General features: G+C 38.1%; 1 protein-coding gene across 7 annotated transcripts in view; it reads left to right on the top strand.

Moving 5' to 3' along the window:
* Window positions 1-20591, top strand: part of SYT10 (synaptotagmin 10) — a 69309-nt gene that overhangs the window by 45067 nt on the left and 3651 nt on the right. Inside the window, exons 4-8 of one of the 7 annotated variants that reach the window (XR_007154209.1) lie at window positions 10412-10532; window positions 13880-14051; window positions 16562-16691; window positions 18793-19546; window positions 19915-20025. Coding sequence is in view for 5 of the 7 variants with exons in the window: in XM_047868343.1 (XP_047724299.1) it covers window positions 10412-10532; window positions 13880-14051; window positions 16562-16691; window positions 19915-19986 (495 nt within the window). In the remaining 2 variants the exon portion in view is untranslated. Of the gene's footprint in view, window positions 1-10411; window positions 10533-13879; window positions 14052-16561; window positions 16692-18792; window positions 19672-19914; window positions 20250-20591 lie in introns of those variants that run through there. The other 6 variants (XR_007154208.1, XM_047868343.1, XM_047868346.1 and 3 more) reach the window with 6 other exon arrangements.

Genomic DNA, 20591 nt, shown 5'->3' with positions numbered 1-20591 from the left:
GTAAAGGATGCTTTACAAGTACAGGCACTTATCAAATACCAATCTACAAAAGAGTCTATAACCAGAAGCAGAAAATTATGCCCAGTCAGGCTTTTGTCAGAGCAGGTCAGATGTTTAACTTATAGTCTCTCTATCTACAGAGTAGCAGGTATGTATGATATATTGCACATCCAGAGAAAAATAATGAATAAAAGAACATTTTGTTATGGAAGTCGTTACCTACCCCATCCACTCATAGAACAGGAATCTTAAATCCACCATTTCATCCAACTCTATTGAATTCTCCTTTTTGCCAGGCACTCTTCTGGATGTTTTAGAGCATAATCTGTCCCCACCATATAGGGCTACTTTGTAGAAAAGGGAGGCAGGTAATAATGGAAATATGTAATATGTCCAATGAATGAAATGCTTTGTGAAACAGAGGCAGAGTAAAGGACAGTAAGTGGCAGTGGGGCAGAGTTGCTGTACAACTCTGTACAAGGGTGGTCAGAAAGGGCCTCTCCGATGAGAGTGTTAGAAGATGAGGGTCGGATCTTCTAGAGCCCTCAAGCCATGGAAAGAGCTTTTAGTTTTACTCGGATTGACTTCTGAAACCATTGATGGCTTTTGATCAGAAGTGAGCTATGGTGTCACTTAGCCTCAGTAAGATTTCTGTCTACTATATGAAGAACAGACATGGGGGAGCTAAGGTTGTTTTGTTTATAGCGAATTATGCTGAGAGACTAAGATTGTCTTTGCCAGTAATTTGCTTAACATAGGTTCGCTGTGGGAATTATAATTTACAATAATAGTTCACAAACCAATAGCATACCAGATAACATCTTTTAATATGCCAATAAAGAGATACCAAGTCAATGATAGAATAATTACAATATTGCTCCAGGCAAAGAGGAGATGAATGAAATAAAATCCACATTTAGCTGAGGTATTCCTTTCTACGAATTTGTTCTTGGTAATCAACCCTTCCAACTAAAATCTGGGTATCAGTTGCTGGCCTAGTAGGAGCTAGGACCATGTAGCTAGCAGGAGGCAGCACCAATATTACAGACAAGATGGGCTTCTACGAAGGTTATTACTCAGGGGACACAGCTTACACCACTGCCTATGACAAGTAGCCTTGCCAAGTCAGAAACACCTGTCCCTTCCTGACACTGCTGTACAGTTTAATGGCACTGCCAACCAAGAGTAGCCTGGCCATGGCAGGAGGAGGTGTCTCAAAATCTACAGACAGCTATTTAGATTAGCCAAGAGTAGCCCAAACCAAACACTCTCGAGTTACTGGTCAAACCTTGGTTTTTAAAGTTTAAAAGTCCATCACGTGAAGGACACCCCTGCCATTACTCCACTATCAGTGATATAATGGTTCTCTACTCCATGTGCAAGAGTTTGGCAAGAAAGTCTTAATATCTAACTGTAGAACAATTTCGTTGAAACAAGTTATTCAAAACAAATCCAAACTATAAACAGTGCTGTCCAAAACAAGCTTTCAGGGGTGCCTAGGTGGTTTGGTTGAATGTCCAACTCTTGATCTCAACTCAGGTCTTGACCTCAGGCTGGTGATTTCAAACCCCACATTGGGCTCCACACTGGGCATGTAGCCTACTTAAAAAAACAAAACAAAACAAAACAAAACAAAACAAAAACAAGCTTTCAAAACATTGGTTTGAAATCACAACAAGTCAATACAAAATGGGGGGTGAAACCATGTAAAGTAAGGTAGTTTCTAAAATAGTGAAGCCAAGTTCCTCCAGTCCAAGTGTCTATGTACAATGATACTGAGAGGGATGTCTTTAATTAGGAATTTTAGGAAGGTATTTAAAAGCTTCAAACACTCTAAGGAGAGCTGCATAGTTTATTACACAAGTTTCTATGCCACTATCTATAAACAGTCATCAAGGTTTGAGAATAAGTCACCAGTTCCTCTCAGCAAAAAGTTTAAGGTATCTCTTAACCAGTATTATAAAGGGAAGAGTTCTTATTAGATTTGTATTCTCTTCTTATGCCCCAGGTTGCTCTTGTCCCAGTGTCTACAACGGACTATCCCCTCTTTGTTTCAGGCAGCTTGTTATACCAGTAGATATGAAATTTGATTTGTTAAATCCAGGAAAGGCTGTTTTAAGGTCTCAGCTCTTTTCTACAACCTGAGCACTTTGTGGCTTCTAGTAGCTATTCCAAGGTTGTGTTGGATAGGATAAAAGCTAAACCATTTTGGCAGGCAGAGTTACTTCCCACCCAGATTGGGAGCTGACAGTGGTTCCCCACTGAGTAGAAACATGGCACTATTAAATTGCATCCCTGGCAATAGTAGCTCTGCGTGGTGACTATTGATCACTAATGCTCATTGGGGTTTGTAATCATTCCATCTCTAACACTGCCATGTTCTCTGCCCCTTTCTGCCCTGACTTCAGCAAAGTTTCACCTGGATTTTGTGCTATGGCCAAGCACAATGCTTAATATGATAATGTATTACTGAAAATATATTATTGAAAAGTGTATTCCTTCCTTCCTGCAGAAATATGAGCAGGTCCTGCTAAAGGGCACCTGGTAAGCATTTTCTCTGTCTTCCAGTGGAGATGGTGGAAAATAATCAATAATGAAAATGTATGTAAAAATCCAGGAGTTCAACCAGGTGCTGTGGCAGAACCTTCCTATGCCTGTTCCTTCCTCCACCCTCATTCAACATGGTGAAATTTGGTTTAATCACATCACTGGGGAAAGGAGGCAGGGCAGGAAGGAAGTGTGTGAAAATTGTGGTTCTTTGAAAGAAAAGGAGAGAAGTGGAATAGAAACTGGAGAAGATTTACAATGTTAATTACATTTCCTAATTGTATTCTATCAAACAGCTTCCTCCTCCTCCTTTGCCTCCCAGAGTCACAAGACTGCTTGTGCTGGCAGGTTGGAGGAGATGGCCAGATGTGCAAGGAAAAAACACAATTTATACACCTTAAAGATACATTTGATTCTCAAATTCCAATGCATGATAGAATTATAGCAAACATAATCCCAGATCATTCCAGAGTAGAAGGATCTTTGAAGAAATAAAGTTCTTTTTTGAAAATGTTTTTATTTATTTTAAAGAGAGAGAGTGCAAGCAGGGGAGGGGCAGAGAGGGATGGGGGATAGAGAGGATCTGAAGCAGGCTCGGCTGACAGCAGAGAGCCCAATGCAGGGCTCAGACTCAAACCATGAGATCATACCCTGAGCCAAAGTCAGATGCTTAACCGACTAAACCACTCAAGCGCCCCAAGAAATAAAGTTCAATAAAACCAATAGATAAGTATCCTCTAGCTTTAGCTCCCCAAGCCCTTAGATGGCTCAAAACTATTAGGACTATTTATTGTACCTCCAGGGCCACCGTATGAACATACCCTACAGTTCCTGGGGGCCCCACGCACAGAGTCCACAACACCCATAAACTGTGTCTTTGCTCACTTGTTCTCTGGTTATGGAGTAGCCTTCACTCCTTCAAACGGTAGGTATCCCTACTATCACTGAAGTCATGACCCAGCCTGATGCTCTTATGATTTATTCATTCAATAAGTTTTTTACTGAGCGTCAACCTTATTCCAGTCACTGACCCCAGAAACATTGTTATAAACAAGAAAAGAAATGGTATTTTTTCCAACATCTACTATGTGTCAGACTACAAACTGGACCCATAATATATCCCTTTAAAATTTGAATGCAGCCCTTCCAGGTAATTGTTATTAGCCATGACAATGGATTTCATCCTGACTGCAGAAAAAAATCAGGGTTGATCTAAGTATTCCTGAGGAGAGGTCATTTAGAATAAGGCCAGTGTGTTGCCATTTAAATTATCCTGTGGCCTTGCCAGAGCCAGTGGTCTCTGTTCACCTTTGGTCATGGCTGGACACTTCACTTCTCACCTCATGGCCTCTTTTTGTGCTGCTGCCTCTGTTTTTAATTCTCTTTACCTTTGGTCATTCTTCAAAATTCAGATCAAAAGTCACCTACCTCTGAAGTTCTCCTAAGTCTCATGAGAAGAGTCAGATACATTCATTATCTAGTATGGTCTTTCCTCATAAATCCCCAACCAGATCAGCCCTGATCTTGTTCTTGAGCTTGAAATGGAGCTGGTAGCACTAGTTGATCCTTTGTGGTATTTCTAATGAGGTCCTGTTGGGTCTGTAGCACACAAGGGCTAAAAGGGCCTATTCATACATTCCTCAACATGCCGGAATTATGTATTCTATTTAGCCCTCATTTTACCAGTGTTTAAAATTACAAAATTTTAGAGCTGGAAAATAAACTAGTTCATCTCTTGGAACACCCTCATGCTATACCGAAGAAACTGAGGTTAAGTGAGCTTAAGTGGATTGCCCAAGGTTGGATTCCATGATTTTCTCAGGTGCATGGATTGTGTGGGTCAGAAAGAAATAAAGATTTTATAGTAGTTTGAATGCAGCAGACCCACTCTGGGTCTGCATTGCACCATAGCTTCATTTTGTGAGCAGGTGGATGAAACACTGGTAATTTAATGAAGAAGCTCATTTTGATCTAGTAACACATCGTTTAACAGTGTGAGGAAAACCATCCGTTTTCTTACCAACCAGGAAATGTGAAAGGCAGGCTGCATTTAGGGTGTTAAGTGGATGTGAGGACTGCTGTCACCATGGCAACCAACTGTTTGTTTAAAATTTTCTTTTCAATAAGTCCTAATGATTCTTACTTCCTAATAGATCTCTGAATCCAGACCTTTCTTCAGCCAACACCTTCACACACCTGTTTACTTCAATGGCCCCTCTCTTTTTTTCATCCTAACCTAGCCTACTCACAACAAAGAAATGTTTTTCAAATATTATTTACATTACTGTCCTTATTTTTTGAGTGTCTGTTTATGCCAGGCACTTTACATGCATGATACCTACCTTGTGAGGCAGATGTTATTATCCCCACCGAAGTTCAAGGAGGTCATGTATTTTTGACATGTAGGAATTACTACATGGAAGATGTAGGATTTTAAGTCTGGTTTTTTCTGATCTGGAAACTTATACGCCCTTTTCATTCCGCCAAGCTCCCATTCTTTCTTGTTACCAGTACCATAGGAGCCACAGAATAAGCTACCTATAGCCTTACATGACCTCCAACATGTTACCAAATTCCTTATTTCTCAACATAAGCTGCTCATTCTTATTTGTAAATATCAATCATAGTACTCACATACAACACTATTCCTCTTGTTCTCTGTCAAATCCCACCTCTTTAGACTCTCAAACCCCAACATGATGTTCACCTCCCTCCAGGAGTGCTTCCCTTGGTTATGACATACTGTAGTTACCAAGCCTTGAATCTGCCTCCTCTCCATGTCTGTACTCAGTTGCTATAGTTTGACCTTACTATTAGCTCAGTCCTGGAATAGGATTGCCAATGACTTTTATTTTTATCTTGGAGAGTGGTACGTGGAAAGAAACTTTATAACTGTGACTATGTTTATGAGGTTAACTATAGCCAATTATTAGAAAATGATCTTTATCTACCCAGCCCCTATGTCTATGGAACCAGGATAAAGAAATCAAACATACAGTCCCTGACTCAGCCTCAGTGTCAGACTTTTTCATAAGCCCTTCTCCCAAGTATACAGTTAAAAGATTGTCACTGTGAAATGTTCCACCAAATACATTAGTGTGTATGAGAATGGTCTTCTTACCCGTAAGAAATTTTATGGAACACTATCCTAGACTTAAAGCAGGTTTTCAAATGATTATTTGCCCAAAGATACAATAGTTTCTCAAAGATTAATATGGGAAGTTCATGCTTATGTAGAATTGGAATAAATGAGGTTACCCATAAATAAAATTTTCAGAAACTCAAAGTCTTTCTCATTTTAAGAAACTAAAACCCCAAATTACCACTTCAAACATTTTAAGGAATTTCAATAAAAATAACTCTAAAAATTAGTATATACTTCTCTACCTTCTTAAACAGAACATATGGAATATTTTTTTCTTAGCTTAATGACTCAAGAGTCATCATTTTGAATACTAATTACTGTTGAAGTTTATAATAAAATGCTGTTTTTAAGTTTGTAAGACATTATTAGTGTTAGTTCCCCTTGATACAAGATGATTCCAGATTGTTATCGTTTTTAGAATGTTTCCTTCTTTCTTGTATGAATATTGTCTCTCTAGCCATCATTTATTGCTGCTTTCACCAGATCAACCCTGTTTCCCCATCTCCACATTTCACGTGTGAGTTTTGACCTGCTATTGATTGATATGCCAAGTAAACATTGTTAGAATTTTGTCTAAAATAATAGTAAATGGGTGTTGAATAAAAAATGAAGTAGAATCCTTATTTAAGAGAATTTCATCAGATAACTGTGTTATATTTATGCCATATGTTCAGAGACCTTTCAACTTATTTCCTGATTCTTTGCTGGACACTGGAGGGTTCAGATTGTTGGGGCTGAGTGTGGCCTTATAAACTGCAGTGATCTGGGGCAGAGAAGAGGCAGGAATTAAAATACACTCAGCTCCCTGGAGTGAGGCCATCAACATGGGGACAAACTCTGTCAGGGTACTGAGCATTAGTGCATGCTAGTTCACAGGAGTATAGCCAAAGTCTGGAGTTCTGCTGTTACATTTGTTAGAGGACCTTTTTAAAGGTTATATGGCCATTTACCTTCATTAAGTTCATTTTTCATACTTATCTCTTAGATCACTTCCAGATGTAAAAAGTTCTAGAATATTGGTATTTACCTTAGAGAGTATTCTGCCCTTTTCAGTACGTGAGCAGTTTCAGTTCTTTTACATTCATACTTCCTGAAGGAAAAATCTAGTCTAATGAAGACTAACTTTTGTGCACTTGTTATGCATGAATATTATACATTAAGCATTATCACCCAGTCCATTCCAGTTTCCTTAGAACCCCTGACCTCATGGAGTTTAAATGCTTCAGGAGATTTATTACTACTACAGTAGGCAAAAAGCCTGCTAGCTTGTCATACAGAGCTGCCTGGAGATGTTCTTTAATCATGCTCTTTGCTTTCAGTTGATTTAGGCTAGTACTTTGGTCAACTCCTCAGTTTAACCTCTATGTTTACCAATACCCGTTAATAACAGATAGTCAAAATTATGTTGCAGCTGGATCCATAGAAAGGACCTTTGAGAGATGGGACCAAATATGGTAAAACTTTCTTTGTTCCAACCAGTAAGCATGTGATATATCTAGAAAAGTAGACAAATTACTTCCACAGATTGTTTAATGTGTAAAAGGAAAACCATATCAATCACCACACATGAAAGTGTTTCATTAATCCCTTTGATTTCTCTGTTTGTGTACCTTTGTCTGTTTGTGGTACATTCCCTATTGGACTCTAAGCATTTCATCTATGAGACCATGTCTCCTGTTACCTTCCAGCTTCTCCATCACCATCCCCAACTGATAATTCCTGGAAGGAGAAATACACAGTGAGAGAAAGGGGGATGGCTGCCAGGTAGAAAACTTTAGAGAAAACTCTACCAACTCAGGGGGCGGGGGGGGGGGGGGGGGGGGCGGTGCACCTTGGTGGCTCAGTCAATTAAGCTCCTGACTCTTGATCTCAGCTCACTCAGGTCTTGATCTCAGGGTTTTGAGTTCAAGACCCACGTTGGGCTACATGCTGGGCATGAAGCCTACTTAAGAAAGAAAAGAAAGAAAAGAAAAGAAAAGAAAAGAAAAGAAAAGAAAAGAAAAGAAAAGAAAAGGAGAAAGGGAGAAAGGGAGAGAGAGAAAGAAAGAAAGAAAGAAAGAAAGAAAGAAAAAGAAATACTTGGAAAAAGAGACAGAAAGAGAAACAGGAAGAAAATAATCAGATAAAATAGGATCAGACTTAATTTCTCAGCCTTTCAGAGCCTACTGTTTTCCTTCTCAACTGACATCTCCAAGGACAGAATCATGCCACATCTACTTGGCATCTACGGCACCTACCAGTGCACCCAGCAAATAATATTCATTAACTGCTTGGTGGTGAAAAGAATGAATCCTTTGTAAGAGATTATATTCTTCCTGTTTTTCATCAGGCCTCTCCTATTGGATCTTACTCACTATTTGGGGTCTGTAGTAATCCAACAGCCCAGAGGAGACCCAGTTGGATATATCTTTGTTTTAAAACACATATTTTTTACTAATGTTCTTAAAAAATAATAGCTGCTTTCCTTCAGTAATTTTTTTCATTTATCTAGTACTTACTGAGCTTCTTATATGTGTAAGGCACTGCTCCATGTGATAGCAATACAGCCATGAACAAAACAGTGTCTTTTATCATATGCCAGACACTATGTTGAATGCTCCGGACTCTATTTACATTATCTCATTTAATGATTAACACCACTGTTGACTGGGTATTTTTTCCCAATTTAAAAATGAAGCTTCAGAGATTCAAAGTTGAATTAAATTTCCTGGATCTTACAGCTAGGAAGTAGAAAACAGGAGTGAAACACAAGGTTAACTGGCTGTAAAGTTTATGCTCTTAATTACCAAGCTCCACGACTTCTAGAGCCTGGATAAAGAAATCAGAATTATAGAAGTCAGAACCTAAGCTGGAAGAATAAGTCCAGTAAATGTGAATAGTTTGTCATGAAGAATTTTTTGGAACCTGTTTCTATGGGCCTGGGTACATAAGCAACTTATTTCCCACCAAATTAAATCCACCATATATTGTCTCACCAGGGATGATTTGATCAAAGCCTGTAAACAGCTCTTTTGGAAGCATCTTAAATGTGCATTGTTCACACTCATTTTCATTTGTCCACCATCTACGCAGCCATGGAGAGGAAATATATCTATATCAGGGTACTGGACACAGTTCAAATTCACATTTGATACAAAGCAGATCAATTTTTGTCCATATTAACTAATAATCTTTTCATTCCTTCCAAAAAATGCAGTGAGAGCCAGCTATTTACCATGTACGTCAGAAGGAAGTAGCAATAAGACAGACAAGAACTCTGCTGTCCTAACCTTAAATATGGGAATCAGAGAAACAAAAAATGAATTTAGAAGATAATTTCTGATGATAAGTGCTGTGAAAAAATGTAAAGGGTCTGTGAATAGTTGAGCATAGGATAAGAAGATGGAAGGAGATGCTATTTGAGCCGAGTCCTGCATGGTGAGAAGGAGTCATCCACAAAAAAGACATAAGAGAAAAAAAGAAAATGCAATTGGCAAAAGCAAGAACAAACTTCATTTGTTTGAATAACAGAAAAGAAAAAAGGCTTTTGAGTCTGCATCAGAGTAAGCTGAGAAGAGAGTCAAGAAATAAAATTAGAAAGATAGGTAGGATCCCTATCACCCAGGGCCTTCTATGTGTCACCTTGTAATGCATTGTCCAAACCAAAGACATATTTAGTAATTGAAAGGGATGAAAGGGGCTCCTGGGTGGCTCAGTCAGGTAAGCGGACTCTTGATCTCAGCTCAGGTCATGATCTCACAGTTTGGGAAATAATTAAAGGGGATGTTCTTTTTTTTTATTTTTTAATGTTTTTATTTATTTTTGAGACAGAGAGAGACAGAGCATGAGCAGAGGATGGGCAGAGAGAGGGAGACACAGAATCTGAAGCAGACTCCAGGCTCTGAGCTGTCAGCACAGAGCCCAACACTGGGCTCGAACTCACAGACTGTGAGATCACGACCTGAGCTGAGGTCGGACGCATAACCGACTGAGCCACCCAGGCTCCCCGAAAGGGATATTCTTAATAATTACACCAGGAAAGTAGGTACAAACCCAGAATTTCCCAGATATACCAAGATTTATAGTTACCCCACTTATATACCAGGAGTTTGAAGTTTCCAGTATAGTTGTGAACCCTTAGATGGTTTTAATCAGGAGAGTAAAATAATTTGATTTGCATTTCATAAGTGATCACTTTGGCTCCTTCTGAGATTGATCAATTTTAGAGACTGATAAAGTAATCCTGATATTTGCCTGATACTCCTAGAGCTAAAAAGAAAGTCACTAATTTGGATAGACTTTGTAGACTTTGTAGACAAGACATGGATTGGATGTGTAAGGGCAAGGGAAAGAAGGAAGAAAAGTGACTGCTGGGCTTTTGGCTCCAGCCTCTGGTTGAATTATGACATCATGTGCTGATTTGGGCAAGACTGACAGAGGAATTGGTTTCAGAAAGTGAATGGCAACGAATGGAATCAGCAGTCTGGTTTTGACTATAATAAGTTTGAGATTCCTGTTAAAAACACAAGTGGAGATGTCAAAGGAGCGACTGGACTATACTCCCTTTTTTTACTCTGTTTAGAACAGCTTCTGGCAATGTCATATGTATCCTTAATAAAAACAATTTAGAATGACATTCAGATATTCTATTAAAGTGATTTTTTACTCAACATCTTCAATTATATTTGGTTTTCACTATCTGGTGCTTGAAATTACTAACATTACCTATTGCCTTTCTAGGAAAGTATAGATCTGGGTGAAATCATGTTCTCCCTTTGTTATTTGCCAACTGCTGGACGTATGACATTGACAGTCATCAAGTGCAGAAATCTGAAGGCTATGGATATCACTGGGTCATCAGGTATGTACACAATTGGCCTGATGGGTCAAGGGTACATTCTCAACTTCCAAATAAAATATTTCATATATACACAACTATATGGCTGTTGAATTATTGAGTTCATTTATCTATAGTTCATTTGGACAAAGTACTCCAAATCACCTGTTTTATTTACATTATCATTTCACAATTTTTAAAAGATGTTATCAAATAGATTGACTATGAACTTGGATTTTTATTTTTTCTTTCTCTGCTGATCTAGTTCTTTCTCAAAAATTCATAATTTACCAATCACTGCCCCACTTATAACCAGTCAGTTGGCTTATAAAAGAAGATTCTTGGACTTGAAGCTTGCCTTACCCTACAAGTATGAAAACACATTTAGACTTAATTTATCTCCCTCACCTGATCTATAGAGAAATAACAAGTTTCCAAGACCATCATGTGCATTTATTCTTACCACCTTTCTAAATAAGAATTGGGGCAACAGTAGGGACTGAAAGAAATAATAAAGTAACGAAATGCTTCTTGAAGTTTCTTAAGGATGTTCTTGGAGGAAATTTCTCTTATGCTAATTTTGATAAAGAGGTAAAGCCACACCATTCTCTTTTATCCCTTTGTTTATTTATATTTTTTTATTTTTTTTAAGTTTTTTTTATTTTTGAGAGAGAGAGACAGCACGAGCGGGGGAGGAGCAGAGAGAGACGGAGACACAGAATCTGAAACAAGCTCCAGGCTCTGAGCTGTCAGCTCAGAGCCCAACGCAGGGCTCGAACTCACAAACCGTGAGATCATGACCTGAGCCGAAGCCAGACGCTCAACCGACTGAGCCACCCAAGCGCCCCTATCCCTTTGTTTAAATCACAACAGTCTGGGGGGTTATATGTTAACTAAATATGTGAACTCTGGCACAGGTCTATGAAGGGAAAAATGGTAAGGACAGAAGAGGGAGGTCAGTAAGCATGTGTTGAATTAAACAAATAAAAAATGGTAGTGGAGATACAGGAAAGGATGACCTAAGGAAACGAATCTATAACTTTATGGTTCTACAGAACAAAAAAAATAAACTAAATTTGCAAAAAGCTTAAGGGATAGAGCTCCAGGATATACTAAGTGAATAATAATGATAATAATAATAATAATAATAAAAAGTGAGGTGCAAAAATAAATACAAAAATCATGCTCCTTTCTGTGTAAGAATGGGGAACATTACAATATATATTTATGTTGTTAATATTTGCAAAAGAAATACCAAAGTGATACACAAAAACTAAACGGTGGAGAGAGAGGTATGGGAACAGATGGGAGGGAGACTTCCAATTGTAAATTTTTCTCTATCATCTTCACTTTTAAACTATTTTGTGAATTATGTTTTCATCTTTTTTGATTTGCAACACATAATTGATATATAAAGGTAGAAATAAAGTAAGTAAATTTCACATTTATTTTGGTGAAAAAGTCTTGGGACAGTAAATGTTGAAGAACTCTGCAAATTATTGTTTACTCTACTCTTTCCACCATGTATCAAAAGAGATCAAATTTTGAGACAAGCAGACAGCATCAAAGTTATAATTAGCTACAAGAGTACTTTTTGTTTATATGAAGCTTTTCATCAGAGGAGTGCATGCTCGGAGAACACCACCTCATTAATTCTCACAGGAGGCTTGTGAATCAACTAAGGAGCCAGTAAATTATCCTTGTCACTAGTAGAGAAATGTGGTCAGAGACATGATGGGGGTGGTGGAGGATAAATCATGCCTTGTTCCCATTGTTAATGAGAGGCCTAGGCCTGGGGGCTCATAGACCAAAGAGTATCAGAGAAGTGAGTTTCTTCCTTAGAACATACTTCCTATTAAAAAACTGAAAAATAAATGGGAAGCAGTCACTGAACATTACCATTTTACTTTGTTTTCCTTTGCATACTCTATTTCTAGTCAGAAAATGTATTTTGCCCCTTGATGGAAATGCTTATGAAATATACAGATACATTTTTCTAGCGCTTAAAAGGTGTTCATTTGCTCAAATAAATTTATACTGCCATGATTTTGGCTTATTCTAAGGAAATGAGATGTATTACTCCATAGGTGGAAAGGAGAAAAAACAAGAATGAATCTAGAGCAGTCACGGATTTTCACCAGATAGCGTTCTCACCCCAATGCCAACACCCCCTCCCAAAACCATACCTGCTTCTCATAAAAAGGTACAAAAGTAAGGCTTTTACAGAAACTTTCATATGATTCTGCATAATTTTCTATAATACTGGACCAGTTTTTCTACTTAAGGTGGCAGAAGTAAGTCTGGAGATGAGTCAGTGGGGGCAGAACTTGTTAACATTTATTTGACCCGTTTGGCCTATAAAAATGTACTCCAACTAAATTTTTCTCTTCCAAGTCGGCATCATATAGGCAATGTCATATCAATAGGTTTCCTTAAGAACATCTTTAAACCAAATATCGCCTTTTTTTTATTGTATACTATTGTATAATACCAAATACAATGTAAATAAATATAAATACAATGTATTTAATATATTTGTAGTGACCTCTTCTTCAATCCGTGCTCCTTAATCAAGCACCAACATGCTGACTGTAAAATTAAACTTCCAATTTTAGTACCTTCCCAACAATTGAGGAAATTCTAACTAATGTAGTTTTTGCTTTCTAATTTCTATGTATTGTATCATATATACACATATATATATGTGCACATATATGATACAATATTGCTCTTCACAAATTTTACTCTTATCCTAAATCATTTGAAGGAAATTAACTTTAATGCAATTATTCTTACTTGTTAGGATTATATTCCCTAGAAATCACTTTTAACAAAATATGTCCTCAAATAGCTGTGACTAAAAGACACATTATAGTTTTGGACTGGCTCTTGATAAACTAGTAGGTTTTCTCTGTTGTATAAAAAACGAAATTAATTCTTTTCTGATTCTTTCAGGATAAATTCTTACATTTAAAGTAAGAAGTCATGGGGCGCCTGGGTGGCTCAGTCGTTGAGCGTCCGACTTCAGCTCAGGTCATGATCTCACGGTCTGTGAGTTCGAGCCCCGCATCAGGCTCTATGCTGACAGCTCAGAGCCTGGAGCCTGCTCTGGATTCTGTGTCTCCCTCTCTCTCTGCCCCTCCCCTGCTTATGCTCTGTCTCTCTCTGTCTCAGAAATAAATAAAACATTAAAAAAAATTTTTTTAAGTAAGAAGTCTTAGTCTATTGCCCAAAATAAGTCATTCGAATTTAAAACATAATACTACAAGGCTTAATATACTACTTTCCTTATTTAGTTACAGTTACCTACAGTTTGATTTATGTCTTGTACTATTACTTTCATTTTAATGAAATTACCTCACCTCTCCTAGATCCTTATGTCAAAGTGTCTCTGATGTGTGAAGGTCGGAGATTAAAAAAGAGGAAAACAACGACGAAGAAAAACACTCTAAACCCTGTGTACAATGAGGCTATTATTTTCGATATCCCTCCAGAGAATGTGGACCAGGTCAGCCTCTCCATTGCAGTCATGGATTATGATAGGTATGTGTATTTCTCTCACTGAAGAACAGCCCTGTGTGGTCATATGTAGAGCAAATACAGTTTTTCTGGTTATTTACTCCTACAACAACGGTTTTAATTTAAACTGGAAGAGGGAAAATTTATTCATTCAAAATTTATTTTTCCCATGTTATAATATTTCTTTTTTCTTTTCCAAAAGAAGTCATTCTTAAGTTGAAAGACAGGACACCTGGGGCTGGTGTAAGGGTGGTGCGGAAGTAGTATGGAACCCATTACACAAAGCACTATTGTGATGTCCTTTTACAGTAACAACAGAAATTACAACCAGTCAAGTTTGTTTTCCCAACGGGGCTGGAATATGAATATAGTAAGTCTTAACCAGGCTCTATCATTAACTGGCTGTGTGAAAGGGCAAATTATGTAATCTCTTTGGGATTCACCTTTCCCATTTGAAAGACATTAGCATATTATAGGACCATTAACAGTGAGTATTAAGAGTGGAAGGTGAATAACGGCCATAGGAAGACAGCCTTGATACCTTCACGTCAATCTTAAAACGTGCTTTGTGGATAATTCTTCCAGCTCACACACTTTGAGTCACTTCTTTCACAAAATCAATGGCAAACTCCCAAGTGCACATCTGAAGTTTCTTCCTGCTTTAGCTCCTACTTTATTCTCCCATTCTTGCCTGGTCTGAAATGTTACCTAGCTCTATGTACCCCATCCCACCCATGCTTCACAGCTTCACACACACACACACACACACACACACACACACACACACACACACCTTTTAGAAAAGAATACTGTATGTTTAACCTACAAAATTATCAGCACACAGACAGTGTCTTACTACATTTATTTTGTTCTAATATATTCAAAAAGAGTGCTCCACTTTATGGTATGATGAAAATAGTAGTAACCAGAACCCTGTAACCTAGAGAAATTGATATGCTATCCTCTGGCTCAGAGGAAATGAAGCACTAAAAAAATAAAATGTTTTATACCATCTATCTGCAATTAGTTTATATCACAGCTTATGGGAAAAAATTTTACTATTTATAGAGAGAGAAATCTTGAATTGGTTAAAATTTCAAACTCTAAAAATGTTGCAATGTTTTCATCAGAAGCCCTTGTTCTGTTTTACCAAAAAATTACTCCTATTGATTTAGCACAGCAGTGACTGCAGGTAGATACAAGTGAGTGTTTGTCATGTAGACAGTTTTAGGGAAATGGATGCTAACAGTATATAAAACAGAAAGATTTGAAAAATTATTCCTAAAAATACACTTGTTTGCGAAATTTTATATGGAAGAACCACAATTCTAAGCATTCATATCTACATCAATGACAGGAAGAAAGTAATGAAAAGATCTTAAAATTATCTCACAAGTCTCCTTAGAGATGTCTGTCAAAATAACCCAATAGAAATGCCCTTAAATTACATTCCATTCTAGGAGCACCTGGGCGGCTCAGTCGGTTAAGCATCTGACTCTTGATTTTGGCTCAGGTCATGATCTCACAGTTAGTGGGTTTGAGCCCTGCATCGGGGTCTGTGCTGACAAGTGCAGAACCTGCTTGGGATCCTCTCTGTCCCATCCTCTCTGCCCACCCCCTCAAATAAGTGAGTGCGTAAATAAATAAATAAATAATAAATAAATAACATTTCATTCTTAAGCAACTTAGCACATGCACACTTGAGTCAACTGTCTTGATTCATACCCTGCCTCTGCCTCTTACTAAGTGAGCGGGGGTGGGTCCCTTAACTTCTCTGGGTGTTTACTTTCTTTATCTGTAAAATGAGATGATGATAATGATACTCATGGTCATGGTGTGAGAATTAAGTGAGTTAGTACATTTAAATTACTTACAACAGTGTCTGGCACATAATAAGCTCTCGGACTTATTAACTATCATTGTTATTTTGATTTGTTGCTGTGAAAACAGGACAGGAATAGAAGATAGGAATGTTGTGCAGTGTGCTCTGGTGCCATGCAATCATAAATCGAATGCTGTAGGAGCCCTGCCCTGTTTAATTGTAGTATAAGCAGTAACATACGCTGACATATCACTTAGAGTCAATTAAATATGGTCATTTATACAAGAAAGTGGGTACTGACCTTTTGATAAGAAATCTAAGCATCATTGTAAAACGTTAAGCCTTGTGAAGAAAAAATGAGAGCTGATTTATGTCACTTAAAGTTGATAGTATTGCTTCCAAATTCAACAGTACAGGTAGGGAGCAGTGTTTCTCATTCTAGTTTATTGTGACATGTGCTCAAGGTACAGAGAACTAAAATGGTTTATGTGTGCTCCTTTCACAAATTCCTATTTGAATGCTGATCTTGTGTAGTAAATTTTGTTTACTTAAGATTTTTAATTTGACCGAAAGTAGTTTGATCTGCAGAATCATTTAGAGCCCATCACAACATCCAGTGTTTAAATCATATGCTTGAAATTCTGCTAAGATGTATGAAACTCCATTTATCTTTGAATGTTGGAATGAAAGTGTGATATCCTCCGAATCATAGGGTAGGACACAATGAGGTCATAGGAGTGTGTAGAACAGGACTGGACGCTGAGGGTCTTGGGCGAGACCACTGGAATGAAATGCTGGCCTATCACCGAAAACCAATAACACACTGGCACCCCTTGCTGGAGGTATGCTGTGATTCCCTGACATCTACTCTCTCACTCTCTCTCTCTTAATCTCTTTTGCTTAAATATTATTTATCTGCCAACATTTGTCTGAAATTTTATATATTCATCTATTTTTTTAAACAGAGATTGCTCTTACTTCTGTCCTACATATTCTATCATCCAGTATTCAGAGTTCTGTGTGCCTTGTTGTATTTTAGAAACCAATAAACTTTCTGTGTTTGATATTCCTTTGGACAGTAAGCTCATGAAATTGCAAGACTGTCATTATCTTTACATAGCCTGGAAACTTCTATTAATGAGTGATAGAGCAATGAAGTAAATTTATTACTAACTGGAAACCGAATTTTGCTGCTTCTCTTTTGTGAAAACAGCCACCTCACCTAAACATCCCAAGAATCCTTAAATAGAAGTACTATCTTCTAATATGACTCATCTGTGTAAAGGGACAGGTATATCTCCCAATACTCTGGTCAGGAAGTGAAAGTGCTCACAAATATTTAGAATGTTGAGACATCAGCATGCCTGAGTTTGAAGCCTGGCTCTGCTTTGTGACTGTGTATTAGAGAACTTTGGACATGTTACTGTAACCTCTCTACATTTCTGCTGTTACTCTGTAATAGTAGTAAACTCAAAGAGTAAAACTAAATAAAATGCCAAATAGTAAGTGCTTAGCAGTCTGGCATAATGTTAGCTCTGATTACAACTAACATTAATAGTTATATTAACCAGAAGTATCAATACCAGTTTCTATCAGGATTTTTAGGCTTTAAGTTACTTGTCAGTACTTGGTACACTGAATGTTGCTAGATGAAATGACTTTCTTTCTCAAAGATGATTGCTGGAGCCTCTTGAAGAGTCACAAAGTCAGTCTTTTACGTGACCTGAGAGATAATGCAGGTTGACAAAACGTTGTGTGGTAGATGATGGAATTTATGCAATTCGATAAAAATAGTTATGATACGGGGCGCCTGGGTGGCGCAGTCGGTTAAGCGTCCGACTTCAGCCAGGTCACGATCTCGCGGTCCGGGAGTTCGAGCCCCGCATCGGGCTCTGGGCTGATGGCTCAGAGCCTGGAGCCTGTTTCCGATTCTGTGTCTCCCTCTCTCTCTGCCCCTCCCCCGTTCATGCTCTGTCTCTCTCTGTCCCAAAAATAAATAAACGTTGAAAAAAAAATAAAAAAAAAAAATAGTTATGATAGCCACATAGTAAATGAAAAATACTCTGCCCTATGTTCACCAGTAAGATTCTGTTTCTTATCTGGCACTAAGCCCTGGGTTGAATGAGAAAGGCAGCACAGTGCAATTAACTAAATGTCAGAGGGTCCAGGTTCCTTTCATCTTAGTCACAAAACTGTGACCTTGGCTGTTACTCAGGACATTATAGGGAAAATCTGATGAACCCTATATGAACAGTGCATGTTCAGGCAACAGAGGTGAACTGTTATCATAGATATGTGCTTATATATATATCAATGCTCTTAATCTTTACCTCATTTCATTTCATATAAATCACAAAAGATACACATATACAAACACAAATGCACATTCATGCAGCACTTTCCCTCAAAGTACAGACAAGTGCATTCTCTAATTCAGCAAGTCTTGGGAAAGTTGTGTTTCATGTCAACAGTGTGTACTGTCTAAAGTATACTATACTTTTTATTATTCGATCACTATCCATTTTCCTGCTTCTCATCTTGTTTTTACTTAAAATTTGAAAAGCGAATATTAATTCTAAGAATCTAGACATGAAAGTAGAGTTTGCTGGGCAGAGAACCACACTGGAAAGTGATGTGGGTTCTAATCCTTGCTTCTCTGGCTGTCTAATCCTGAGCAAATCACTTATTCTATCTACAGCCGCATTCCTGCACATTTAATGAAAATAGAAATGCATGCCCCTCCAGACTTCACAAGAATTATGCAAGGAGAAAAGAGATAATATGAGCAAAAACTTTTCACTAATAACAGGATAGGGTTTGTGTGACCCAAGGCATATTATAATTACTTGTAAGTGTTTAATAAGCAGCTCTATATTTATCTGGTGAAGGGGAGCTATGGAATAGGCATCTGTTTGTGTCTCAGGACATGTGAACACTTTTCAGTCATTGTAGGACATACAGGAAGAACAAGCTACAATCTGGGCATCAGAAGAAGATCCCTGATATTTTTATAGCAGCTGAGTATCAGAGGACAAATGGGACTAAAGACTATGTAAATATACTTTCTCCAGCAAGTAGCTCCTTTTTTCCAACTCCTGCACCTACATTCATTGGTCAAACAGAACATATGGACTAGAGACCTAAGAACTGGCTGGATTTTGCATTTTGGGAAAGTGGTGAGTGTATAACTATGTCTTTTGTTGCCAGAGGAGGGATTAAAATAATAAAGGAACAATTACTCGAAAACAGGGTAAGTTGGTGGGACAGAGACTAAAGCATCATTTAGAAAATCTGGCTACTTCTACCTAAATAATCAAAAGTTTATCCTGTTGTAATTGAACTTTTTAAATACATGTAATATTTAAGAACCATGAGAAATTATTCTTCAACCCCCATGGCTCCCATTTGCCAAAGTCAGTCCCTGCTGTTTCGTTAATGACCCTGATAAAAATCGCCTCCTGCCTTAGAACAAGTGCAATGCGGTCTCTTGTGCCTTGAGCCTTCTTGCGCTTACCTAGCAAGTGTCCTCCACTATCACAAACCATTAATTATTTTGCAGTGAGAACATTCATAGAATGTGAAATGAATCTCTAGTCATGAATAATTGTGTGTACAGTGTTGGTCTGCATGCCATTTTGTACCATGCTGTGTCTACATCTCCGTGAGATGTCTGTGCCCCATCGTGCTGCCTGAGAAGGTGAGTTCTGGAGGGTGGGGGTATTTATGTGTATCTTCTCCTCAGAGACTGCATATCATGGGTGAATATTCACTATTAAAAGGTAACAACAGGGGCACCCTGGTGGCTCAGTTGGTTGAGCATCTGATTCTTGGTTTCAGCTCAGGTCATGATCTCACAGTTCGTGGGTTTGAGCCTTGCATCAGGTTCTGTGCTGACAGTGCAGAGCCTGTTTGGGATTCTGTGTCTCCCTCTCTCTCTGGCCCCTCCCTGCTCATGCTCTCTCTCACTCAAAAAATAAATATACATTTTTTTAAGAGACAGCAACAACTACCCACTTTGTTATTTTTTTGCATTAGATCATGCATTATGAAATTATTGTCTTTCAGTTACCTGGCCGGGCAACCAGTTTTGATAGTCAAGGATCCTGTCCATCTCCCAAACCACCTTCCACACCATAATGCCTCCAGAATAAAGACCATTTTAATAAGGACCCAGGACCATGTGCTCATCAGATCAGAAAAAGAGTGGAAGGTTTGATTTCCTCATTTAAAATATATCCTGATAATGAACAAACTTGATGTACAATTTTTCATTTGCTTTTTTTTTTTTGTCCCTTCTTTAACTTTGGACATCTTGATATATTTTACTTGAATACAAATAGTCCTTACTTTCATAAGGCATTTTATTCTTCATTTCATATACCTATTAGCACAAAGGTGTTTTAATAAGTTACAATTCTTTGCATAAGAAATACATTCTTTTAAAAGAATCCATACTTGGGGCGCCTGGGTGGCGCAGTCGGTTAAGCGTCCGACTTCAGCCAGGTCACGATCTCGCGGCCCGTGAGTTCGAGCCCCGCGTCAGGCTCTGGGCTGATGGCTCAGAGCCTGGAACCTGTTTCCGATTCTGTGTCTCCCTCTCTCTCTGCCCCTCCCCTGTTCATGCTCTGTCTCTCTCTGTCCCAAAAATAAATAAATGTTGAAAAAAAAAATTAAAAAAAAAAATAATCCATACTTATCTAAAATTAAATATAGTTTATGCTGCTATTGTATAAAGTAGCACA

Source organism: Prionailurus viverrinus, chromosome B4 (genome assembly GCF_022837055.1).
Source record: "Prionailurus viverrinus isolate Anna chromosome B4, UM_Priviv_1.0, whole genome shotgun sequence".
Lineage (NCBI taxonomy): Eukaryota > Metazoa > Chordata > Mammalia > Carnivora > Felidae > Prionailurus > Prionailurus viverrinus.
The sequence above is the reverse complement of the archived record's forward strand: the minus strand, read 5'-3'. Positions and strand labels throughout refer to the sequence as shown.